Source organism: Macaca thibetana, chromosome 11 (genome assembly GCF_024542745.1).
Source record: "Macaca thibetana thibetana isolate TM-01 chromosome 11, ASM2454274v1, whole genome shotgun sequence".
NCBI lineage: Eukaryota > Metazoa > Chordata > Mammalia > Primates > Cercopithecidae > Macaca > Macaca thibetana.
Genome location: NC_065588.1, coordinates 90506464 through 90533928, shown reverse-complemented (window position 1 = coordinate 90533928; position 27465 = coordinate 90506464). Strand labels below are relative to the sequence as shown.

The 27465-nt window shown below is 42.9% G+C and overlaps 1 protein-coding gene across 3 annotated transcripts in view; it reads right to left on the bottom strand.

Annotated features, from left to right (window-relative positions):
- Nucleotides 1–27465, bottom strand: part of PLXNC1 (plexin C1) — a 159216-nt gene that overhangs the window by 126686 nt on the left and 5065 nt on the right. For all 3 annotated transcript variants that reach the window (XM_050747131.1, XM_050747132.1, XM_050747133.1), the window contains exon 2: nt 11797–11937. In XM_050747131.1, coding sequence (XP_050603088.1) covers nt 11797–11937 — 141 coding nt within the window. The remainder of the gene's footprint in view (nt 1–11796; nt 11938–27465) is intronic.

The following is a 27465-nucleotide window of genomic DNA, read 5'->3' as shown; positions in this document are numbered from 1 at the left end:
GACTATAGACGCACTTCGCCCGGCTAATTTTTTTAGTAGAGATGGGGTTTCACTATGTTGGCCAGGATGGTCTCAATCTCCTGACCTTGTGATCCACCCGCCTCTGCCTCCCAAAGTGCTCGATAACAGGTGTGAGCCACCGCACCCAGCCTCTATTCAATACTTTGAATAGCGGGGTGGCGAAAATTGTAGCTTAATCATAAAGCTACATCCTTTTTCACTCACTGCAAATACCGCCTAAGGTACCATGCTCCTTAATCAACCCTCCCACATCTCAGTCCTCAACAAGGCTGGTAATAACAAGCAGAGTATTTCTTCTTTTGTAAGGGCAAAGGCATAAAAAATGAACAAACAAAAAAAGCCGCTCTTCAGGGCTCGAGTAGTATCCTCATATGTGGAAGCTGGCTGACCACAATTTCTGACCATGTCTGGCCCTATAGGAAGCCACAAGTGACAGCTTCATTAGTGCTGTCTCAAGAGAGACTGGAAATTAAAGGAAGTAGCTCCCACATGTATTTGCACAGGATACTCTGATCGTCATACCGTTAGAAGTGACCCAGATTAACGTGGCAGATACAGACAAGTAGGTTTGTGTTCACATATAAAATATATGCAAGTGTGACTCAGTACTCAATGGTTTTGAAATTGGACACACCTAAGCTTCATCCATCTTCAGTCAACAAACATCTACCAAACACCCATTATGCACCCAGCACTGTTCTGGGTGTTTGAAAAACGGCAGTGAACAAAATGGGGAAGGGAGAGCTCCTGACCTCATAGAACTTACATTCTTGTGTGTGTGTGGTGGGATGAGTAACTTAAAAAGAAAAAAGTAAATTACAAAATATAGTGGGGTTAGGCATTAAGAGAATATTATGTTCAGGGTAGGTGTCACTGAAAAGGTGGTATTTATTCAGACTTGCAGGAGATGAGTTATTTTCATACTTGAATGAAACATGTTCTTAAAAGCAGCCCTGCCAGTGCAAAGAAACTAAAATGGGAGGAGGCCAGAGTGGCTTCAGTGGAGAGAGGTAGAGGAGTGAACAATAAGATAGTAAGATAACAGGGGAAGGATAATCAAGGATCTTGTGGGCCTGTGTAAAAAACCTGCCTTTTACTGTAGATGAGAGACAGGAGGCCATGGTCATGAGTCGAAGAGCAAGAGGAGATGGTGAGAAGGCAGGGTTTGAAGCATGCGTATGAAGACCCATCAGGAGACTCTAATCCTATAGTGCTAGAGAAGTACAATGGTGGCTTAAGCTTGGGTTTGCATCCTGCCTCCATCCTTTAAGTAGCTGCACTACTTTGAACTAGTAACTTAATCTCCCTGGGCCTCAATTTCCTCATCTCTAAAATGGGGCTAATAGTGCCTTCCTTATTACAGTTTTGTAAGGATCAAATAAGAACTATGAAAGATGCTTAGCACATAATCAATAGTCAATAGATAATCATCTGTTACTAGATTGCAAGTTCCCTTTGGGCAGGGACCATGGTTTTTTTTGTTTTTTGTTTTTGTTTTTTTTTGTTTTTTTTTTTTTGAGATGGTGTCTTGCTCAGTTGCCCAGACTGGAGTGCAGTGGTGCGATTTTGGCTCACTGCAACCTCCGCCTCCCAGGTTCAAGCCATTATCTTGCCTCAGCCTCCTCAATAGCTGGGACTACAGACATGCACCACCACGCCCAGCTAATTTTTGTATTTTTAGTAGAGACGGTGTTTCACCATGTTGGCCAGTCTGATCTCGAACTCCTGACCTCAGGTGATCCACCGCCTCTGCCTCCCAAAGTTCTGGGATTACATGTGTGAGCCACCATGCCTGGCCTGGGACCATGTCTTAATCACCTTTGTACCTAACCTTTAATCATCTTTGTACCTAACACAATTTGTACCCACTACTTTGAAAAGTGAAGGCGTTCAACATTTTGTCAGTCTGAACACATCCAGATAGATTATCTATATCATATCTCTACCACTGTAGATATCAGCTACATTGGAAGCATGGTTTGAAAAGAAAAATTTGGCACCTGAGATTCTTTTTGGACAAAGTCTACTTCACACATCTACTAATCAATAATATGCCTATACCCACATATCCTGATGGCAGTTAGGTATCTGCTGTTTAGCCAAAGGCTTCTTATCAATTTTGCACACAGAGCAACTTCCTGCATTCATTTCCCCTTTCCAGGGCCCGGGCCTGGGTCTAGCTTTGCCCAGCAATCAGTGACTTCCTTCTATCATCTCCTTGGGTCAAGCCCAGGTGGATTTGGTGCAAATAGTGGCTCACCTGAAGCCCTTGGACTGCTCACCAAATTCAGCAGCAGCTTTGTAAAAGTCAATCTCACTAACCAAACATATGAAATATGACTTCTTAAAAGCTCTTCTTAAAACAGAAGCAGTTAGGTCCTAAGGGAGGTGGGAAAGGTGTGTGTCTCAAGTCATTTTAAAATGACTTTATAGCTGCACTATCCAATATGACAACCACTAGCCACATAATGGCTATTTAAATTTAAATTTAATTAAAAATTTAAATTTAATTAAAAACACTAGCAACATTTCAAGTGTTCACTAGCTACCTGTGGTGACTGGCTACCATACTGGAGAGTACAGGTGTAGAACACTTCTATCAGCACAGAAAGTTCTCTTGGCCAACACTGCTCTACAGAATCCTGTAAGCGGAGCCAAGGGACAGGCACCGACCAAGGTATGGGCTTGCCAGGATTTGCCATCTCTAATTCATTAGCTGTATTAATCAGCTCAGATTCAGTTGATCTGGTCTGGAAAGCAGTTGTATAAGGAAAGAGAAACAGGAAGCCAGTTTTTTTTTTGTTTTGTTTTGTTTTTTTTAAAAAAACAAACACTGATAGAAATATTCTCAAGGAAGGGTCAAGAAAAGAGAAGCTGCTGCCCTGGCATCTCTTCAGGAATTCATCATGGCAAAAGCATCACTGGGCAGCATACACCCATAATGTATTCTTGCCAATAAAGTTGAACCTGAATCTAATCAAGTCTTTAGCACTAACTTCCATGTAGCACTAGGAAGCAGGAGTAGAGGAACAAGCTAAATGACACCACAAGGAAGCAGAAAGCCAAACACATGGTAAGAGATATTCTATAGGGCAAAGGACCTGGTTTTTCAGTTAAGTCAGTGGCAGGCAATAAAAGTAAGGGAGGAGACTGCTGTAGATAATAGAACAACCAAATCTGGTTTGAGGACTTTGTGCAAATACCAATGTGAACAAAACCATTTTAAATACATTTTTAAATCAATTGGGAATATTTGGTTACACAGACTGGATAGTAAGTGATCCTAAAGAATGACTGATAATTTTATTAGCTGTGATCATGGCATTATGGTTACAATTATTTAAGAAAATAACTGTAGTTTTTGAGAGATACATAACGAAATATGTTGAGGTGAAATGACATTGTGTCTGTGGGGTTTGCTTTAAAATTACAAAGTAAAAACATACTTTATGCCACCACTCATCCATTTTACGCAAATTAGGAGCTGCACTGCAGTATTTATTGGGGGCTTATTTTATTTACTCTTGGAGCATCATTGATACAGATGGGTGGCACCTGGAAAGATCCAGTTGGGTGCAACATTGATTTATTTACTTAGTACTTTGGAAATGAAGCACCAATATTCTCTCTAGAACTCTGAACTGTGGCAAGGAAACTTTTCTTTTTCTTTTCTTTCCCTTCCCTTCCCTTCCTCCCTCTCTCTCTTTCTTTCTTTCTCTCTCTTTTTTTCTTTCATTTTTTTTACAAGTTATCAAAAAGTTCTGTGGCCCAGGATTTACCAATCAGTTTCCTGAAAAAGCTACTTAGCGTGGCTTGCGCTGAAGCTTGTCCTGATAGCCATAGATGCTGGGTTTAAATTAGTATGTTTCATCAATGATGGAAGCCAGACCTCTCTAGAAGGTAATTTGGCATCATCTATCAAAATTATAAAGCACATACCCTTGGACCCTGCAGCCCCTCATATATATATATATATGTGTGTGTGTGTGTGTGAGGAATGATATATAATGATAAATATTCATTGTAGCATTGTATGTTATAAAGAAAAGATTAAAACAACTTAAATGTCCATCAATAGGGAACTGGTTAAGTAAACTATACTACAAACAAGGGAATACTATTCAGCTATAAAAATAATTAGAAAGCTCTTTGTATTATAGTTAATGTAATATGAAATATGTACACATATTTATAAATACAGACATATTTACATATACAGCTATTTTTACATATATAATATATATATGTAAAACATATTTGTTTACTGTGTTTTATGTTTCAACAAAAGGGAGGAAGAATATCTTCACTCTTTTGCCTGTAGACAGATACAAACTATCTCTGGAAAGATACCCATGAAACTGCTATCATTGGTTGCCTTGGAAGTCAAGAACAGGTGACTCTCACGGAATATTTTCTTGGTTCTTTTGAGTTTTAAACAATATCACTGTATTACCTTAAAAATAAATACGTAAAATTTAAATTTAAAAATCCTTGAGGGTGAGTGAGTCAAATCGTTTTTCTTTTTGCTAGATTATGCAAACAATGCTCTCCATAATCCTGAGGACAGGACAAGAGGAAGTTTTAGTTTTCACCACAAAGGTCCTAAATGTGCCACACAGAAGGGTGAGGGATTTCTGCTTCTGTGGCCCCTAGAGTCTCATCTCTCTCAGATGAGACAGGACACGTCGGTGTTAATGTTGTCTCTCACCTAGCCCGAGCCCCAGCCCACAGGCACTAATGGAACACTTGGACTTTCTCATTGCAAACTTCATGAGAATATCAACACAGAGACAAAAGCCAGCAAGACTGGAGCAAGGGAAACGTTCCTTCCTCAGCTCAGTTGAGGTGGGCAGCCTCGGAAAAAGAACATGATCAGTGAAGCAATGCAGGAAGTAACAATGAGTCACAAAAACCCAAAATGGGTTGAATTTTGCATAAGAGAAATCTCATCCAATTGACACACACACTCCTTGGGCACGATGTGGATTTTTATCTTCCAGGATACGACCTTAATATAGATCTAATCTGAAGTCAATCTGAACCTTCTCCATGTGTATGCTTGTATACTTCTTTATCCTTCAAGTCTCCAACATCACCTCCTCTGAGAAGCCTTCCCTGATCACTTCTCCGCTGAACGCCTCTGTCACTCTCTACCCATCACTCTGTTTTCTTCATAGCACTTAGCACCATCTAAACTGTCTTTATCGCTGATTAATCCATTTACTTGTTTTCTGTCTTTTTCTTCCCACCAAGAGAGCAGGGGCATTGCCTGTTTTGTTCACCTTTGTATATTCAGCACCCAGAACAATACCTGGCACATACAAGGTGCCCAATAAATATTTATTAAATGAAAAACGACTCTATTAGCATTCAAGATTTTAGAGAGCTCTTCAGCTTTTTCCAGCTGAAGCCTGTGCAGAAAACAAATTTTCTCTGATGGAGAATTTCAGTTCGTGTCAACATATTGTTTCTGTTGACATCCTCCTGCAGCCTCATGGTAGACTATTAACTAGCCTTGGGATTTTTGTTGCATACAAAACTCCCAACGGCACTGTGAAATTAACTGAGTGGAGACTTCAACACCATACAATTGCAAGACAGGTTCAAGACCACCCACGGGAAGGATACCACGGTGAGGAAAATGCGGGGGGAGAAAACAAAAGACTATTTTGTTTTCTTTAAGATTACCATGAGATGGAAAAGCCACAGGTGTTCAAAAAGCTATAATATTTTATGCCAAATTTAATTTCCAATGCCTCACTCTGTGGGGCTAACTAGTTGAAGGGCAAACAAGCCAACCCTTTCATTTATTATTATTTTTTTTCCATAAGCAGTTTCTGAGAAATGCTGGGAAGGAGACTTAAATCACACATACGCACACACAAGTGCACACACACATATGCACGTGCATGCCTGCATACACATACACATACACATACACAGGTATGCCTGTGCATGCGTGCATGCTCACACACACACGCACACACAGGAGAAAGCAAGGTAAGTATTTAATGTGCCTCAGTAGTTAGGAGTAACAAAGATGAAATATAAAAATTAAGGCAAATTTCTCTTTTGTTTCCAATCTACTTGTTGCAGTGTAGACAGTAAGAGAAGCCTACAGTCTCAGCCACAGGTTCTAGATTTGTGGATTATATGGGAGTAAAAGTTTCAAATTGGGGAGTCCCTGCAAAACTCATAAATTGGAATTAATGAGGTGGGGAGAATTTGAACTAGGCTTCACATGACATCCTAAACGGCCCACCAATGAACCCACTTCCAAGTTTTGACACTTCCTGCTGTTTTAACTTTTTGGTCTGTTAGCTCAGTCATCCCCACCACCACCACTTCCGGTCCCAGGTCCTGTTCTAGGTTCCCCAAGTTCTCCTATTCCTTATTTGAACACTTTCTGGGTATATAGTAGATTTTTTTCTCTTACGTTCATTCAAAAACTTTAATAACCACAGTCAAGGCAGACTCTTTAGGTAGTACAGAGATTTTGCTTCTGTTTGAATTCAGACAGAACTTTCTGGAACTGGTTTAATTTTGCTGTGATTTGAATAAACGAAATCCATCAATGGGGCCGTGTGCAGGGGCTCATGCCTGTAATCCCAGTTCTTTGGAAGGCGTAGGTGGGAGGATCCCTGGAGCCTAGGAGTTTGAGACCAGCCTGGGCAACATGGTAAAACCCTGCCTATATAAAACATTGGCCAGGTGTGGGGACACAGGGCTGTAGTCCCAGCTACTCAAGAGGCTGAGGTGGGAGAATCACTTAAGCTCAGGAGGCAGAGGTTATAGTGAGCCGAGACTGCACCACCGCACTCCAGCCTGGGCAACAGAGTCAGACCTTGGCTCAAAAAAGAAAAAAATAAATAAATAAAAGAAAGAAAGCCATTAAGTGGGAGTAGAGTTTTTTGAGGGCCACATAGGTAACCAGTCTGACCCCAAGCACATAGGAAATACCTCAAGACTGGATATGGGCACAAGATAGAGCTGTGTGATATAGCTTCCTGTATCCTGAACCCTACTACAGTCCCTGGGAGGTCAGGAAGACACAAGTCTTTACTGATGAAACGATCCAAAACAGCAACTGGAATACAGAATTCCTGTCTTTCCTATAAAGGAGCGACTGGGGTAAAGCTGGGGCCCCAAAGGAGATTCAGAGACCCCCATGAACTATGTGCGGCTCTGAGAGGAACGGGCTCTGCACTCAGCTGGGTTGCTAGGAGGCCATCCCCAAATAGGAACAAACTAAACCACAAGGTTTCTGGCCCCTTCTCGTGAAACCTCAAACATCTGCATCTTGGTATCAACCCTTATACTCCAGTATTAGGAAGAAATATAACAAAAACCAGCTCCTCAAACTCTACTAAGCTCTGTAAGAGTTAATGCAGTTTAGTTGGGGGATAGAAGCTCGGGCTCTGGACAGATTATTTAGGTTCACAGCACCTTGAACAAGATACCTAACCTCTCGAGGCCTCAGGTTTTTTCATTTATAAAGTGGTGGAGGTGAAGGTATTGACTGGTGAGGATTAAACCAGTTAACCCGTGCAGATGCTGGTTCTAATGCCCAGCACGCAGGAAGAGCTCAGAAATGTTAGCGATTATTCTTCCTTGCCCATTGCTTTCTTATCTTTTATGCTTACAAGAAAGGTTAATGGGCATGCATAAAGTTACAAATTTCAAATTTCATGCATATTCCGTTATTACTTATTTTACCACCTGGAAAAGCTCAAAATACACAATTCTGCCCTTGAAATAAGGACAATTTTCTAGAGGCAACAGAGTCAGCTCAAAGGAATCCAAACCACGTGATAGGCTGTACTATCATCTGGAGAAAGGCTTGGTGTGTGTTTACCAAAATGCGTACATTGTGCAACACGTGAAATGTGAATTCCGCAAAGCTGAGTTCAGTGTGACCATACTTTTCAGCTGATCTCAGTGGAGATGCTGACGACTGAAAAAAATCCAGCATGCAATCATGTTCCGAAAGGAAGCAGGATGGGGAAATAACGGCGGGGGGTGACAAGACATAACTCACCTCACCACCATGGGACTGTACACTGATCAAATAAAAGAGCAGATTAGATGCTCTCAAAGGACCCTTTGAGTTCTAAATTCCTTCTATTTCCCCAAAATCTTATAAAGGGACTTAGGTCTAAAGGCAAGAGAAGGAGGACAGTAAAAGTACTGGCATACTGTAACCTTTAGTTTCTTCACAGATCATCAGTGAAATCTTACCTTTGGAGGTAATGCCGTCTTCCTTGGAAAATGTGTGTCTTTAAAGATACTTTTAAAGTGATCCGGTATCTTAGCTTAAGTTCAAAATAATGTACCCAAATAATAGAATATGATATAGTTATTTAAAAATACTATTTACAAAAGGTTTACAATAACATTTTAATATAAGCATTTTCCCCCACTAACTGAAGAAAAGGATGCAAAAATGGGATGCAAAATCCGACCTCAACTACATAAATAGAGACTCCAAAATGCTGACAGTAGTCGCTTCTGCACAACACAATTAGGAGTAATTTTTTATTTGCTGTCCTCTCACCCCCCACGACTCTGAAACTTTTTACATGAGCATATATTACCTTTACAATAAGGAAAAATTATCTAAATAACATGAAGCTTAAAATTACACCAAATTATATTACAACTCATTGGATTTGCAGAGACTTAAGAAGCCAGGTTTTTACTAGTGGTGGTAAAAAACAGCAATTGGGCTCCAATTGCTGTTTCCTGACTCTCATTCAACAAGGTATATACAACGGTGCCTGGCTCATATCAAAATGCCGTCAACTCACGATCACTCAGAAACTGGAGTCAGGCTGTGGCTGATCCAAGCCCTCTTTCTATTCCTCCTCCTACTGTCTGCATTGGGTTGAGTTTTGTTGTTTGCCGCTCATTAGTTTCCCCACGCTGTGGCTTAAGGAGCCAAGCTTGTGTCTATCAGTGTTCGTCCTTTCTAACAGTTCTGGTGACAAGCCTTGGCAAGGAAGACACTCAAAGCTTCTGAATAAAGGGATTTGGGGATTATCAGTAGCTTCCAAATTATCCGCACGATCCTGGGTCTTCAGGATTCTGGGTAAATTCAGGGGCTACATCCAAGAATCTGTACACAGGATATAGAAGAGAGGCTTAGGCGTTACTGAGCTGCCCTAGGGAGCCTGGCGGGCCAAGTCAGCTCAAGTTCATCCCTCACACCCTTCTCCTGAGTGAGAGAACTCTTATTGGGGGCTTTGGGTGGGTGTTAATTCCCAAGAAGTTACCACGCCAGTGAAGTGTTCCCTCAGTCAGATGGTCCGCCTTCTTCTCAGGCTGGGACTCTTTCCTGAGCCTCTAGGAAACCTGACTCACCCCAGGAGCATATGTCCCCTGCCAGGGCATGGACCCCTATCCGCATGTTTCCCACGTGTCCCCCAGAATCCTCAGAGAGTAGTCCCCATGTCTGCAGCAGAGGTCACAAAGTCAGTGTAGCATAGGAGATCTTAGTGCAGTCTCTGAAGTCATTCCAGGTTCAAATCCCTGCTCTGCCCCTGTGTGACCTTGAGCAACATCATCCCATTTCTCTGGGCCTTGATTCCCTCATCTGTAAAATGGGAATAGTGGGCCTGCCCCGTTGTGTCATGGAGAGAACTAAATTCATTAGAAGATATAGAGTCCCTTGGCATCTAGGATGCACTGTGTAAACATTAGCAGTCACAAAACAAACAACAAAAAGTTGCCTTTGTTATTCAAACCCTAAAACAACAACGAGGCCACACAGGTAGCTTCTGAATGGGTACCCCATACAGACCCTGAGGAGAGCGAGACTTCGGTCGTGGCCTCCTCAGCAGCATGAAGTTGCAGCTTGGTCTCACTCCCTCGTTGCCACATCTCTAGAAGCTAGCCAGCTGCATGCAGGCTGCTGGGTGAACACACAGGACAGGCAACACCAGGCCGTCCCATGGGGAACTATTTATAGACGAGTGTTCCTTCACCTCCAATTCACCATGTAGCAGTTTGGTTGGCTCGGCTTTGGGGAAACAGTGTTCTTGTCAAAACATCCGTCAAAAACATCCCAAATCTGAAGAGATAATTGGTGAGGAGACCCAGAAAGGCTTGATGGAAACTCCTGCCAGGCAAATGGGTCCAATAAGCCTGACCACGTTGGTGGAGCTACAGATGTCACCCGGTGACTTGTGTAGAATGATGGATGGGTATTTACCCTTCCCCAGGAAATAAAGCTAACACAACAGGAAAGATGATCAATGTATATTTTAAAAGAATGTGTATACAAACAAACTCCCTCCCATATGTTACTGGGTTTCCTCCAAAGCAAACAGATTAAATCAAATGCCTACCAGGCACTCAGCACTGTATTAGGCGGTGGGAATTCATGGCCCCCTTCTCACGAGGCTTAAAATCAAGTTGGGAAGGCAAGACAAACGCCAGTGAAAAGGTGAGATCTCCAGGCAAGACATTTGGAATGAGCCACAAGAATGACATAGATCATGAGTATTTCAGGAAACGAGAGGGGAGCAAGGTCACTCCAGGCTTAGATGTCATCAAAGAGGAGGTGGGGTTTGAGCTGAGCCAGAGTATAGATACATAAGGTGCCGTAAATAAGAGAAAAAACAAAAAAGCATTTCAGGCTGGAAGTACAGTGTGAGCAAAAGTGTGGAAACAGGATCATATTTGGAAATAGGATCAAACAGGAGCAAATAAATAGGTTTGACTTGGGGATGGGGGTGGTGGGGAATACGTGTGCAGAAGACATAATTAGAGACTATCAGAAGAGGAAAGGGTTTTTCTGGGTTGTCTAGTAGACCTGTATTTTACTGGTAAAGAAATGGAGGCTCAGAGAGGTTAAGCAACTCACCTAAAGTCACACAGTGAGTTATCTGTGGGAGATCAGTTGAGGGAAACAGATCTACCATTATTCAATTAAGAATCTGATCTGAGTGTAAATGGATGGCTGCAGAGAGGCCAAGGAATCTCAGTCTTTAGTCATAGAAATGGTGCAGTTCCCAACCATGGATGTTGTTGGAGAACACAGAGGGTTTTCAATAAATGTTTGCTGATGACATTGATAAGATGACCACTAGATAACTTCAGACAAGTCATTTGGTATCTCTGCTTTTATTTTCTCCTCCTCCCCTCTTCCCCTCTCATCAGTGAATAAAAACCTGCACTTGACCAGGGTATATCCATACAGTGGGGAAAAAATAGTCCTCTGAGATAAAAGTCAAGAGAAGTCTCAAAGGATTTTAGATCTCTAACCTCTCTGTGGTGTATGTGGGTACAAAGGGCAGAAAACAAACCCCCTCTGTGGGTGGTAAGTGGGCTGGAGGGAAGGAACACCTGTTTTTTCTTCTTTTCAAGCCCTATAATCTCTCATCTCTTTCAAGTTGTGAGAAATCAGGTGCTTTGTACATTTCCATGATAAAGGAGCTAGAACTACAAGGTTACATGTCTTGGGAAGGTAAGTCAGGGTTGGGGTAGGGACCAGACCTCCATTTACCTCACCCAGGTGGCTTATGAATAAGGAAGGAAAAATATCTTGGCACACTCCTGGGCAGCAAGGTAGCTGATACTTCATTACATGGCTATGGGGGTTCTTACATACAGAATTCCAGATTTTCTTCCAGGCCATTTCTGGGGGTCTTTAAGGAGTTCACGAAGTTCTTGGTTTGGTCTCGTGTATAACCCAGAAGCATTTAAAAAAAATTTTTTTAAAGCACAAAATATCACTATTAAAATAGACATTTGAAGAAGGCACAGAAAACCAACCTTAAGTAACTGGCCATCTCCAGTCCCCAAGAATAAAACAGTCCTGTTCATTACCACGGTGCCATAAACGGATGTCAGGTCCGAATGGATCAAGGTAGATGATGCGATTGGTTGGACTCTTTCAGGTTGATCCCCTTCTTTCTGAACATGCACACAAACGCACAAAAAAATAATAATAATTTTTAACAATGATACTTCTCATTATACTGATAAAATGTCGCTCATGTCCTCCTAGGCAGGATCCCACTTCTGGGCCCCACATATATTTTCTTAGACAAGATTCCCCAGGAGCAACTGTGCATTACCTTGCAAAATCACCATACCTGCCCAACCAAAGAAAGCCCCTGTTTATTATGTATGAACAGGTATTGAATGCCAAAGCGAGCTGGCCATCTATTGAACACCCCCCAGCTGATATATGAAGCTGAATTCCACTTTAGTGCCAAGAGACAGCCCACCGCTGAAATGGGAGGCAGACTATCTCACACTTGGCTGTTTTCAAAATCCTGCCGCCAATTCATTTTAGCTAGGCGTTGGTTTCTGTGAGGTTAAACACAAACATTTCCCAAGATGTGACACGGACGATCCTATTGGGTGTGACGGCAGAAAGGAGTGATCCTAGATTTACCAAAAGGGACCACAGGAAGCCTGAAGACAGGGTAGCTAATTCGGGGGGTGAAAAGGCAGATACAGTCGCGGACAATAGACAGGATGGAGCCACAGAGCTAAGGAGGAACCAAGTCGAAGGGCTGGCCCTGGTGCTATGCTTTTAAAGGGGAAAACAAAAAAGTCTAACTCCCAAGCTGAAGGCATTTTAATTGTCTGAGGCTCTGAGCACATGTAATCACACGCTTGCTCCTGATCATTAAATAAAGCCCCTCTTTAAACCCAGAGCAGACAGAGTGTTGACCAAAATGTCTTTTTCTTTTTTGTGCTTTATGCTGCGTCCTGCCTTCAACGACAGGAAACTGAGTTTGTTACACAAATCTCTGGAAGATATGGAGCTAGGAAGAGCCGTTGCCGTCTGCAGCTACTGAACACGGTGTGATAGCACACTTTATCTGCCAGAGCTCAGTTCCCAACCGTACTAAGGTTTTTAAAGGCACACTGAAGTTGCAGCCAGCGAACTTCAGTAAGCAACACAGCAACTCCTAAAATCGCCCTATCTGGGGAGGGGGAGGTAGCCACACAGAGGCTAAGACTTATTAACTTCATTATATTATTGCCAACAGTGTTTATGTCTTTCAATTTATGTCTTATTAAATATTCATTATTTTTAAACCCACCAAGTTTCATTAACATCTAAACTAAATGGATTATGGGCTAAATTGATTTCTGAAGCCTTTAAAGTGCCATCTATATTTCTTTGTTGCAGTTGCGCTGCAAGGAATAGATAAGCTAGCCAGGATTTGTCCAATGCCCTGATCACTTTTCAAGGAAAAGATGTCATAACCTAAGAGAAGGCGACGTTTTTGCATAAAATATTCTATAGTGAACTCGGTTTAAGAAGATTTGGGGAAAGCTTATTAGAGTTTTTTTTTTCTTCTTGTTGAAAGATACTTTTCATGCAATATGGGAAGATGAGGAGCTGTCCTGTGAAAATTGAAGTTAAGGAAAAAAAATTCTCTGTGGGTCTAAGGATTGGAACAATAGATCACTGTTTAGATAAGGAAGCCTCATGACCATGAGCAGAAAAAGAAAAGTCAGATGACCTTTAGGATTAAAAAAATAAGTAAAACCATGCCGCACATCTTGCTTTAAAATAAATCCAGAATTGTCCAAATGTAAGACCAGCTGACCGTGCTTGTTATTTTTATTAAATATCTGAGCACTGCAGAGAGGCTAACGTGGAGAACAGGGCATCATCTCCACCTGGGTATCCAGAATGTTCTAATACCACTATCTCTGGCTAGAAGACTCCACTCCCTTCATCTCACAACACAGAAAAAGTAATGGATGTGGTCTGCAGATTATCCACAAGGACCAGATGGGACAGTGTACATCTAGGTCTGGTATACAGCAGGTGCTTAATACTGTACCTGTTCTAATTCACCAAGAACCATGGGTAGTCTCTCCTGAGGTAGGATGAGAGATCCTGTTTGTGAAAGACTGGCTCCAAGAAAACAGAGGCAGCTCAAAAGCTGAAAGGGAACAAGGAGAAATCCATCCCAAATTACCATCTAACCTTTCCGGGTGTCCTTCTCTGATTTCCGGCTGCCCTCAACAATTGTAGTTTTTTCAAAGTAAGTCCGGGATCAATAGTATAGGTAACTGAGGCAAGAGGATCGCTTGAGGCCAAGAGTGGAGACCGGCCTGGGCAACGTAGCAAGACCCCCATCTCTACAGAAATAAAAAATTAGCCAGGTGTGTGGCACACACTTGTTGTCCCACCTATTTAGGAGGCTGAGACAGGTGGATCGCTTGAGTCCAGGAGCTCCGGGTTACAGTGAGCTATGATTGAACCACTGCACTCCAGCCTGGACAACAAAGTGAGACCCTACCTTAAAAAAAAAGTAATAGGTAAGTGGTGCAGCCATTAAATCAACATTCTCAAACTTGAGAGAACACCTGGCACTCGCTGACATTTGAGCTTGGTTCTCAATCACTGTGTGACCCGGGCAATTAATTTAACCCTGGTAGGGGTTAGCTTTCTAAACGATCTAATAAGGCTGATGTGTCTGATTGGCAGGGCGGTTACAAAAAAGATATGATAATAGTAATAATAATAATAATACCAGCTAACATGTATTAATTCTTACTGTGTGCTACTTGAAGTATTTTATCATCTTACCTAATGAAGGCAGTATAGCATAGAGAGCCAGCCAGACCACCTAAGTTTGACTCCTGGCTCTGTCACTTTCTAGCTAAGTAATTTTGTACATGTGATTTAATCTCTCTGTGACTCAGTTTCCTCCTCTATATGGTGGAAATGATAAGAGCACAGACTTTTTATGCCACAGACTTTTTATGAGGACTGGATGAGTTTGTGCGTAAGCCTCAGTAAAGCTTAGAACAGTGTTTTGCACACAGCAACACAAAACCCATGCTTGCTATCATTAGTTCATTTAAAAACACAAGTTACTGCCACACCCATGGCAGTTATTTCCTCTTTGCCGGGAAGAACCCTAATTTTGTTCAGATAGCAATGAACCCAAGCCTGGTGGAAGCTATCACTGGGCCAAGCCAAATGGCAACTCCATTCACTATCGCCAGACACTGACTTTCCTAACCATGAGAGCTGAGGGTGGCCATGTGGCCCAGTCCTGGGCAGGGAAATGTAAGAAGTCCACTGGAAGGATTCCTGGGAATAAGTTTCCTCCTTGATAACAGAAGGCTCTTGAGGAGAACCTGTTTGCCCTCTTCCCTCACTTCCTCTGGAATACAGTTGTGTTATCTCATCATGTGTAGACTGGTGGCAACCATTCTGTTTCCATGAGATTCAAGATGAAGGACAGAAAGCAACATGCTAAGATTGGTGCAGGGAAAAGAAAAGAGATTCTACGTTCCTGGAGACACCACTGAGCCGCAGACCTCCAACTTTTAAACACTTTACTAAGTTAACAATAGTTGCCATGGTTTAAGCCACTGTCGGTTGGGTTTTCTGCTACTTGGAACCAAAAGCAAGTCACTGTTTAAGAAACGACAATTACAACTTGTTGGAGCGGACACTAAACTGCAGTTCTTCCTCAGCTGCAGGGACCATGACGTGGACAAGTGCTTGTTCCTCTCACCAGCCTGGAGGACCCTGGCCACAGTCAGTCAGGATTTTGTAGCCAATTACAACAGCGAGCCTGGAAGAAAATAGGAGAGGAGGCTTGGACCTCATGAAAACTCTAGGGGCTGCTCTGGCTGAATGGAAATGGATTCTTTTGTGCTGGAAACACACAGAAATGGACAGGTCCCTGTGAATGGGAAAAGGAACCCTTTGAATGGCTTTCTTATGCTTATTGCAGCAAATGAAAACAAAAGAAAGACAGGCTCCAGAGAAACGTCCTCACAAAAGTGAGGTTAATACCCAGGGAGTCAGGAAGAAGAAGGGGGAAACAGCGCAGTCAGCCCCCTGCGTCCAGAGATTACTCTTTCTCTCTTTTTTTCCGGCCTATTTTCTATCTTGCCCTTCTCTCCCCTTAGGGCATAATCGCTAATGTTGCTCTCAGCCTATTCTGTCTAGTTTATTATGTGTAATTTATTTCTGAATCCCAGCCTCTGCTTGTTCGTCTGTGTGTAACAAGGTTAATGCCTTGTAATGATGCTTTTGCCAGTTCTGCCTTTCATGACAAAATCCAATCTTGATTTCGCTCTAAACCTTGTCTCCCCTTTGGGTTTTCTTGGTTCCCTCAGAGTTGTCACTCTGCTTCTCCTTCCTGCCATGTCTAAGCATAACGTCACGCCTACACGTTTGCCGGCTCTAAGACGGAAACTTTTCTCAGTTGGAGGAGAAAGCTACCTTGGCTCAAATGATGTTTGGGCTGAAAGAGAGAAAGAGCTTTGGGCCTGATATAGCAAACTGGGACCAAAGCTCCTGAGAAGAGGGGTGTGTGTGTTTGTGTGTGTACGTGCGTGTGTGTGTGTGTGTGTGTGCAGGGAGTCATGGGCATGTTACCAGGAAAACAATTAGGCTTCTTTGCAGCTGCTTCATATGATTTCTCATGGACAATAAGCACTCCCCCATTGTGCCCTGCACAACTCCACGGGGTGCCAGTCATGCATTCCAGGGTGTGAAAGGCACCCTCTAGAGTTGAGCCACAGCTTGGCCCTGCCTCTACCATGTGAAAGATGGCCCGGCTCATCGAGGTTCAGGCAGGGTGCTCTAGCTTTTGCGGCATCATTGGGAGGGAATGGGCACAAAACTGGGGCCTCCAGCGCTGGACACCCAGCAAGACTCAACTGTTTTACCCGCAAGGTGCTAAAAAGGATTCCCGTATGTTGATTTTACCTTACCAGGTGGGAGGAAATACCACCTGGGTACCGATCAATTTCTTGTACACGATAAAATGCCTTTCTTGGGCAGTTAATTTTATATTCTGTTCCATTTGGGATCCATTTGTTTTGAAGCAGTTTCATCATTTTCTGTTACTCCCCAAGGGGCCCACTTGCCATTAGGAAACCTCTGAAGGAGCCCTGCACCCAAGTTCTGGCCCCTGCTCTGTGCCTTATAGACTGCTTGATTCCAGCAAGTTAAGTCTCCTGAACCTCAGTGACTGTATCTGTAAAATGGACCCAATAATACCACATGCCCTGCCTCTCAGTGTTGTTGTGAGGTCCAGATGAAATCATGTGTTTGAAAATAATTAGATTATTTTTATCCAGCTAGGGAGATGGAAAGGACAACTATTTGCCCAAGTCGGACAGTGATTTTATTAGCCAGGAAGGCTCGGGTTGCTTTTCTCCATTCTAGTATATACAGTGTTGACCGGGATCTGACTAAGTTATGGCAGCTCTCTCATTGTCTGAAGGAAGAATTTACACTGGGGACTCAAACGATCAAAAGGAGAGGTTTAAAGTGTGCTTAGGGACACAGCTGGGCAGCCTCTAGACCAGGCAAGCATGGTTGGTGTGCAGCACAGCCATGGGAAGCATGCAAGGTGGTGAAGCTTGTATTTCACCACCTTCTACCCTATCCCCTCCCTCCTCGGGCCCCAGTGTCCCCAGCCACCCAAGCTGACCCACTACCAAAGTCCCACTCTCCAAGATTCATCCTTCCTTCTTCCTGCTTTATGTCCCTTCCCCACCCCCACCAAACCTCCTTCTCCTCCCTATGGCTAATTTCAGTTAATCACTTATAAAAAGACGACCTGACTCAAATAATTCACAAAAAAGATATGAATGGCAGAGAGTGTGAAAACTGCATTTTCCTAGATTCTTTTTTTTTTTTTTTTTTTTTATTAAGACAGAGTCTCACTGTGTTGCCCAGTCTGGAGTGCAGTGGCACGATCTCGGCTCACTGCAACCTCCGACTCCCGGGTTCAAGCAATTCTCCTGTCTCAGCCTCCCGAGTAGCTACAGTCAGGTGCCACGACGCCTGGCTAATTTTTGTATTTTTAGTAGAGACAGGGTTTCACTATGTTGGCCACACTGGTCTTGAACTCCTGACTTCATGATCCGCCCACTTTGGCTTCCCAAAGTGTGGGCATTACAGGCGTGAGCTACTGCGCCTGGCCCTAGTTTCTTAGAATTGAAAGAGACTCAGTCCACCAATGCTTTTCCAGGAGGAAATGACTGGCGTTCTACATGGGATGGCTCCTCATTATGGGAACTGTCCTGTGTGATGTGGGACTTTTAGCATTCCTGACTCCTGTCCACAAAGTAGTGCCCTCCATTATGTTGACTACTGTGAAAGTCCCCTCCCCAATATTTCTGAACATCCCCTAAGTAAATGTCATCCTCCCTTGTTAAGAACCACTGAAATCTGTGACATGGTTTCAGAGTTGCTGACAAATGGTTATCTAGACTTTTCTTCCCTCTGGCCCTGCTCCCCATCATGGTCAACCACACCACTAATCACCCTCAACTCTTCTCTTTCTGTCACTCCCCACACCCAATACATTAAAAATCTCAGTTGAAGTTCCCAATAATCTCAAATTCACCTTCTCCATCTCTACAGGCTGTATTCAGCCCAAGCGTCCATTCATTCCCCTCCCGATCTAGTGCAAGAGTATCTTGGTGTCTCCCTTTTAACTTCAGTCTATTCTCTGTCCAGTAGCCAAAGTGATCTTTTCAAATATGAAACAGGTCCTGTTACTCCCTGGACTAAAATTCTCCAATGGCTTCCCATCATGATGCTGAGAACTGAATCCATATGCCTCCCCAGGCTCTCCCTGAGCTGGTTCCTGATGATGTCTTCACACCCATTCCTTGCCATTATTCTCCTGCACTCTGCTTCTGCTCCCCAAGTCCAGTTGATTTCTTTCAGACTCTTGGACACAAGAGTTTGCCTCAGGGCCTTTGCACTTGCTACTTCTTCTAGCCCCACCCCCCTTCACTCCCTTGTAGGCTGGTTCTTTTCAATCTGTCAGGTTTCAAGTTGAATGTCACCTACTCACAGACACACAACCATAGCTCTTCCCGTTCCTACCTCAGTTTTTCTTCTGAATCGTAGCACTCCATTTATTTCCTTCAAAATACTTATTAATAACTCTTGTTTTTAAAAACTCACTGTCTCCCAGTAGACTCTATCTTTATAAGATCGACTATCTCCAATAGTATTGTATTCTACACTTTGAATGCAGCATCCACCTCAGCACCTGACATGGAGTAGGATGTCAATAAATGCTTATCGACGGGATAAAGAAATACAGGGTCAATGTTTGAATACTTTCAGTCAATATCTCATCGGGCCACTATGATACATTGATAAGTAGGCCTAATCATTACTGAGTTCTTTAATTGAGCCAAAACTTGTCCCTTGTAAATACTGGGCCTTGTGTCTGCTTTGGGGAGCAATAGAAAACCACCCTAGACCTCCCATTACTATGTAAATTGGCCTTCTCTGAATTCCACATCCATAGCTCATTGACAGCTTGTAAGAGACAGTTTCTGGGTCTCTCGCCATCTCAGTACATGAAGAGTCAACAGATTCAGTGTACTGAAAATGTGCCTCTAAGAAGTAAACAGAGTACTTTAGGTGTGCTCTGACCAAAGCAAATAATAATAGGATTGTCCTTTCCCATGATTCAAATAGCATATTTTGAAGAACACGCCCTATCATTGTGTTCTTTCAAATAAAAGTAGCTGATGGTAGCATGGAAGAGTAGAAAGAACAAGTGATTTAGAGTAAAAAATATGTGGTTTCAAGTTCAAGCTCTATTACTTACGAGCTGTAAGTGTTTAGACAGTCATTTATCCTTTCTGAGTTTTCTCTACCCACCCAGCCACTCATCCACCCACCCATCCACTCATCCACCTATTATTTATGGAGCACTTGCTGTTGACCAAGTACTTGATCTGTAAAATACAGATGGGAACAAACTCCCTATTGTCAAAATAAACCAATCAAATGAGTTTTGAAATAAAATGCAACACTTTGCATTTCATGTCATTGGTTTCTGAAACACTTGATAATCGAAATGAATGGTTAGAGTGGGGCTCCACTGATATCCACAGTTCACGAACAGAATTCAGGGAATCCATGAAACTGGATGAAAAAAAAAATCTTTATTCTAGGGAGCTCTAACTGGAACTTAGCATTTCCTTTAATCACGGATTCAGGCCACAGCAGTATTTACTGAACCTGTGACTTTGTCACCAAAATAAATCAGCTATTTTCATATTATTTGATAGTTGTTGCAGATATCTCAAAGTATCATTTGTGCTCATCTCTCCTTTGAAATTATGGTAGTTACTGCCTCTAGATCTTGCTATTGAATGTGTTAAGATATATTACTACACCTGAAATTGAAAAAACATTTTGATAGATCGATATATTAATATATTGCATCTATTTTGCAATCCAATGTTTTTATTAATATATTGTGTCTATTTTGCAATCCAATGTTTTTATTTTATGCATTAAAAAACATTATTCTGTCAAGGGGTCTACAGGCTGCATTAGAGGTCTACAACACAAGAGCTTGCAGGGTTAGGAAGAAAGATATTGCTAAGTGAGGGGGCTGACACTAGGTGACACCTACAGTCCCCAGCTGCTCTAGGCTATTTCCTCCTCTATTGCCTCACAGAAGCAAGGCTTTGCGCTTGGAATCCAATTTTTAAAAGGGGTCAATGATGGAGAAAGGAGCCTCAGGAGAAGACCAAGGGGTGATGATCAGGAACAGCTGGTGTGTTAGGTAACACACTTCCTCAATCAGGTTGCGGGGAGATAGGGGATGACGAGGAATCCTGGCTCATTGGGAAGGGAGTCAAAAGGAAATACCCTTCCCTGTCACTGCCCAGCTTTTACTCTTCCTCCGAACAGAGCCCCAGTGTCAACTCCTCTTGGACACACTCATCTCACCATGCTATAATCACTATCTTCTTCACCAGATGAAGAGTACCTTCTTTCCAGTTCCAGAAACACTTACTGAGGGCTCACTCACCATGTGTTAGCCAGCCTGATAGATGCCTAGGAAAGAAAGATGAGCCAGACCTGGCCACTCCCCTCAGTGCATGTATAGCACAAACAGGGATGTGTGGGGCCAGACAAAGGGCCTGGCACACTGTAAGGTGTATGGAGCGGATCCCTGACTCCTAACTTCATTGCCAGCTCCCTACTTAGAAACTCGTCCTAGATGTCCCAAGGCATCTAAAAACCAACAAAAATTACACTTGTCCTCTGATTGGTCCTCCACGTCTTAAAAACCTATTTCACTTCATCCCTCCTCTCCATCCCCACCGCTCCAACCTCAGTTCAACTCTTCAACGTCCCTCAGTTGAATGATTGCAATAAACAAAATCCATCTGTTTCTCTCCATATTTGTCACCACTGCTCGTGGCCAAGGTGACATTATTTCTTGCCTGGACTACTGCAAGAGCCTCCTGCAGGTTTTCCTTCTTCCACTGTGGCCAATCTCTCATCCATTCCCCACAGGGCAGCTGTTATTTAGGAATTCAAATCCAATCATTTCACTTCCCTTCAAAGGCTCTCCTGTGCTCGGAGAAGAAAATCTAATCTCCTTCCCATTGCCAAGGAGGCCTGTAGGCTAGGCCTGCTGCTTCCTTCTCCAGCCTCCTCCCCTCGTACTCTCCCCTCTACCTCCCTCGCCTCAACCACACTAGCATTTTGCTCTCCACAACCACCAAGACCAGGTTATTCCATCTTTGAGTCCTTGCACGTGCCCTCCAGTCTGCCAGCAGTGCTCCTCCCAGTTCTGCACGGGAAACCCGTAACTGGCCTTTATTATCTTCCTGGTGTCAATTCGACCTCCTAAAGAGAACTTACCCCAACACCCGCACCCCCAAATGCCTCTGCTACATCACCTGCTTAGTGAAGTGCCTCCATTTCTTTATCTTTAAAATGGAAGTAATAATACAGCCTATTTTGTAAAGCTACAGTGAGGATTAAATGAGTTAATATTGGTAAAGTGCTTAGAATAATGACATACAGTAGGTGCGCTGTAAATTTTAGCTATCATCTTAATGTAAAAGTAACTATTAATTTGCTAAATGTTTATTGTCTGCCCTATTTACCACTGATATGAATATCTCCACACACTGCTTGGCACATAATAGGAGCTCAAGAAAGTATTTAAACAAATGATAGTCTTTCTAATAAGGTGCTTTGCCTCCAACCTTACGGCAGCCACTTTATCTTCTGAGTAATCTTTCTAGAACACATTCAGATTGTGTCGTTTATAATCCCGCTGTTATACTCCATCAGCCTTAGCCATGGTTTTCACACTCTGCTCAGCAGAATTCTAGAAATTCCTTGGAGATGCCTCAGGGACAGGCCTGGATGGGGTGGGGCAAGTTGTAGGGCTCCGGAAACTCCCAACCCCTGCTTCCCCACTGCCACCCCCTGACGCCACCGTGTTCCCAGCACTTGGTAATTGGTCTTACAAAGAGAACCAAGTCAATGATAATTTTTCTCAAGCAACAGGGTCGTGCTATGTTGTTCAGGCTGGATTTGAACTCCTGGGCTCAAGCGATCTTCCTGTCTCAGCCTCCCAAGTAGCTGGACTACAAATATGTGCCTCTACACCTGGCTAAGATTTTTATTTTTATTTTTGTAGAGATGGGGTCTTGCTACATTGCCCAGGTTAGTCTCAAAACTCCTGGGCTCAAGTGATCCACCCACCTTGGCCATACAAGTTGCTGGGATTACAGGCATGTGCCAACTGTTCCCTGCCTAATGATAATTTTCTAATCTTTTTCTCATATGGAGCTTCCAATGGATAATTTACTTCAAAGGCAAGATTTGGAAAGTCTAGAGGACCAACCATCAGGATAAAATCCAACCACCTTTGCCCATCTCATTAAGCCCTTCACCATCTGGACCTGCACACTCGTTTCTGGACATTTCACAGCCAGGGTGAGCTTCTTTTGGTTCCCAGGCTTACTCAACTTCCTGCTTGTGCACAAGCTGTACCTTCCCTCTAGAACTCCCTTCTCCACCTTCTCCACTCAGCTTCAAGACATAGCTCAAGCATTGCCTCTCTAAAGCCTCCCGAATCCTCCCAGGCTGAGTGCAATGCCTCTTTTTGGGACTTCCACTGCAGCTTTTGGTCACATCTCTCTTGCCATGAGTATCGGACTGTATGGGAAAGGTTTGTTTTACTCTCATTCTTTCTATAATAGCAGGAGTCAACAAACCACCACCTGTGGGCCAAATCTGGCTTACTGCCTGTTTTTCAAATGGCCCATGAGCTAAGAATAGCTTTTGCATTTTAAAATGGTTGAAAAGAATCAAAAAAAGAATAATTCATGACAAGTGAAAATTACAGGGAATTCACATTTCGGTGTCCATAACGTTTTAATGGAACACAGCCCTGCCTGCTCATTTACGTACCGTTCATGGCTGTGTTCACACTACAGCAGCGGAATTGAGCAGTTGCGGAGACTGTACATAGCCTGCAAAGCCGAAAATATTCATGATCGGGCCCTTTACAGAGTTAGCTGACCCCTGCATAACAGCATTGACCAGGGTGGTGGGATGGAAATGCCACCAAATCCCCCTGGTAACTTCTCTAAGGAAAGCCCTATGTCTAGCTATTGAACAGACAATCCAACCAACATGAAAATCAACCACTGAAACTGAAAAATGAATGTCACAGTTCTATTTGTTTTTGTGATCACATAAAAATTAGCATTTCACCAAGACAGAAAATTAAAACTAAGAAAAATGATAAGCACATTTCATAAAAAACATAATAAGAAACCACTGCCATGGGGCCACTTTGATAAACAGGCTAGACCCATGCTGGCCACACACTGTTCCCAGGTCGACTTTGGGGTTTCCCGGTCTTCATCATCTGTGTGCCAACGCATGTTTGGGGAAGGGAGTGGTCATCCAAAAACTTTAAGGGAGACAGATTTGACACTATCGTATGCTACTGTAGTCAAGGTGTTGGTCTTGGTGTGGCTCTTCTGCCATCCTGTTCTAAGGGAATCCACCTGCAGCGCCTGCTGGGGACAATTGCATGTTTGATCCCCTTCTAATTGGACTAGGGGCCAGCACCTGCCCCAAGGGTGACAAATCCCTACACTGACCTCGGGCTCATCAGCTGGTGTGAAAGATGAACTGGACTCAACTCTATCTCTTTCCTGGCAACTTGGACTACATAATACAGAAAGTCATTGCCAGTTAGTAGCCAAAGCAGAAGGTGACAGGCTGTTAAGATGTACAGTGGGAGGCAAGTGTGCTGGCTTACGCCTATAATCCTAGCACTTCGGAAGGACTACTTTAGCTCAGGAGATTGAGACCAGCATGGGCAACGCAGCAAGACCTCATCTTTACCAAAAATAAAAAAAATCAGCCTGGCATGGTGGTGTGTGCCTGCAATCCCAGTTACTTGGGAAGCTGAGGTGGGAGGATTGCTTGAACCCAAGAGTTTGAGGCTGCAATAAGCTATGATCATGCCACTGTACTCCAGCCTAGGTGACAGGGTGAGACTCTGTCTAAAAAAAAAAAAAAAAAAAAAAAAAAAAAAAAAAAAGTTGCTAGTGTCTCTCCTCTAGGAACCATATTGTTTAAGAAATGATTTTACTCCAATTAGCTGGGTGTGATAGCACTCGCCTGAGGTACCAGCTACTCAGGAGGCTGAGGCAGGAGAATTGCTTGAATCCTGGAGGCGGTAGTTGCAGTGAGCCGAGATTGTGCCACTGCACTCCAGCCTGGGCAACAGAGTGAGACCGTGTTTCAAAAAAAAAAAAAAAGAAGATAGACAGTGGGGATCAAGGCAGGCCCGAGGCATACTCAGGTGGGAGGGAGTAGATATTTGAGGAAGCAGAGGAGGTCATTTGGTAGGAGGATGGTGCAAAGCAGCCGGGCTAAGTCATGTTGACAGGGAGACTAAGGAAGGAGCATCCATCATTTGCTGATGCTGACTGAGCTCCTTTAAGCTGCCTTGAATGTGGAACCACCTTCCAACTGCATATCAAGGAGCCCGTCATAACAGTATTAGTAGTAATGATGGTGATGATAGTAAACACAGACATAACATTTACTATGTCAAGTAGTATTCATTCTATGCTTATTAACTCATGAATCCAGACAATAAGCCTATGAAACCAAGAGGATCTCTACTAGATGAAGAAACTGAGGCATAGAAAGGTTGAATAATTTGTCTATAGTCCCACAACTGATAACTGGTAACTTTGGACCCAATTGCCCTGGTTCCAGTGACTGTGCATACAACCATTACACGGTATTGCTTTTATTCCTAGATTACCATGGAATTCCAAGTGTTTCTGTCCACAGTATCCCTCATCCCTTTATCTGAGCTTACTCCAGTAGATCTTTATTCCATGCAACCAATTGTACATGACTAGGATAGAAATTGGTATCAGGATTGATGCTGTAAAGAATGGACCCTTGGAGAGAATGTCTGGTGTGTGCAATTGGTTCTGGCATACAGCACAACAGAAGACTCTAGACATCCCCCCATATCTGGGAGTGAAATACAAATAAACTGTTACATGCAAGAGTGAAGGAGTTAAATAAACTATGGTTTATAGGTTTTTGAGACTCAGACTCTAAGCCCACAAATGGCAACTCTTTAAAGGGCTTTCTAGGTATTGCCTTTGATCAGTAAGGAGGGAATAAGGAATATCAGAGTGGTAAAATGTGTTGGTTACTTTTTACGGCCCTAAGTAAAATGCAAGGAAAAAAAATGCAACAAGTTCCTATCCCAGGTGCCTCAGCTGGAATACAAGGAAAATTGTTTTATCTTATAACAGTGGTTCTTAAACTTAAGCATGACTTCAAATCACTTTGAGGACTTTCTAAAATACAGATTGCCAGTCCTACCTCAACCTCCAGAGCTTCTGATTTAGTAAATCTGGTATAGGGTCCAAGAGTGTGCATGTCTAGCAAGTTCCCAAGTGATGTGCACGCTGCTGGGCCAGAGTCCACACTTTAAGGACCACTGCCTACAGCATAAAGCCCTTTCCACTCATAGTTGAAAGGCAATCAAAAATTACACCGTAGAAGTTCCAACCACGTTAGGTTTCCATGGTCAAAAGTAATTCTGATCGGCAACACCAGAACCCTGGTATTCCAATGAATGGAAGTACCTGGGAAGAGCTGAAGGAGTGAAGGACACCATGTAACCTAAAACTAAGGAAGGAAGGGGCCCTGACACATCAGGCATTAAGAAAAAGAGAATGGTTAAGGGAGTGTGAGGTGACCAGACTCCCAGAAAGTGTTGCTGCTGAGTATTGAAAACATTTCCAACATGATTCTCTACGATCCTTCATGTATTCATTCAACAAATATTTCTGAAGTCCCAACTACATACTGCGTTCTATGCTAGGTATGGGGGGTTCAACAGAGAACACCCTTTGAGATCATGTATAGGACTGCATGCTCAGAACACCAACACTGTCTAAAAGTTCACAGTTAAGAAACTACAATCCTGCCAGAGTCAGAACTTCAGGTGGTCACCAATGCAAACCTAGAAACTCAGCTCACAACTAAGGATTCTCTGCTGTATCCTATGCCTGTGTCCACAAAAGGCTGGTCTTAGCATAGCAGTTGTAAGGGCCTAGCTTGCTCCATACAGGATAGGGTTGACACCAGGACCTAATGTCCATGGTGACAGACTGTCCATGGCAGTGGACATGTACACATTATTGCATGTAATAATTATGTAACCCTTCGTGCCTTGGTTTCTTTATTTATAAGTGGGGAATCCCATTTCCTTGATAGCAATATTCTCTGGATTCATGAGTTAATGTGTATAGAATAAGCACTACTTGACCCATAGAAAATGCCATGTGCTTTGGATGTCTTTCTTATCATCACCATCATGATTACTAATAGTAATAGGATAGGGCTCCTTAATGTAGACATATAAGGTGGTTAAAAGTTCAGGTCCTAGAGTTGGACCACCCAGGTTCTAAATCCTCTGCTATTTTCCAGCTATGGAACCTAACAGAAGCTCTCTGGGCCTTACTTTTTCTCATCTCTAATCATCATGATAACTACAGTCCTTGCCCCATATGGTGAATGAGAATCAACAGAAAATAAGGCATGTAAATTGCTTCACACAAAACCTGGCCATAATAACTATTCAGTAGATAGTAGCTATGATTGCTTTCCCCCTCTTTGTAAGTGGGTGCTGTCACTGCAATTGTCCTTTTTGAATCCATTTTTGCATATCATATGTATATATGAGGGTAAAATCACCATCTAGTCTATAGACTGCAAAATGGCTTGACAAAATCATAACAGAAACTGGAAGATAAATAAACATCACAGGAAGACTGTGGATTTTGAGGTCAATAGGCTGCATCACCAAGTGCAACTGGGATGTCACTTCTCCACACATGTTCCTTGGGTTGCTGTCTGTTGGACAGCATGTGAGCATTCTGTGGTTGTCTGCATGACAGTTAAATTATGTCAGGCTTTAGAATTATGTAAGTGTGGAAGAAGGGGGGTATGTCCCCCTACAAAAGGGTAGAATGAACTAGAGAACAAACTAGAATGAACTAGAGTCCTGTGGACCAACACTATAGGAAAACATGCTACCTTCAGTGTCTACAGAGGGGTGGCTGCCATGTTTAAACCACAAATGA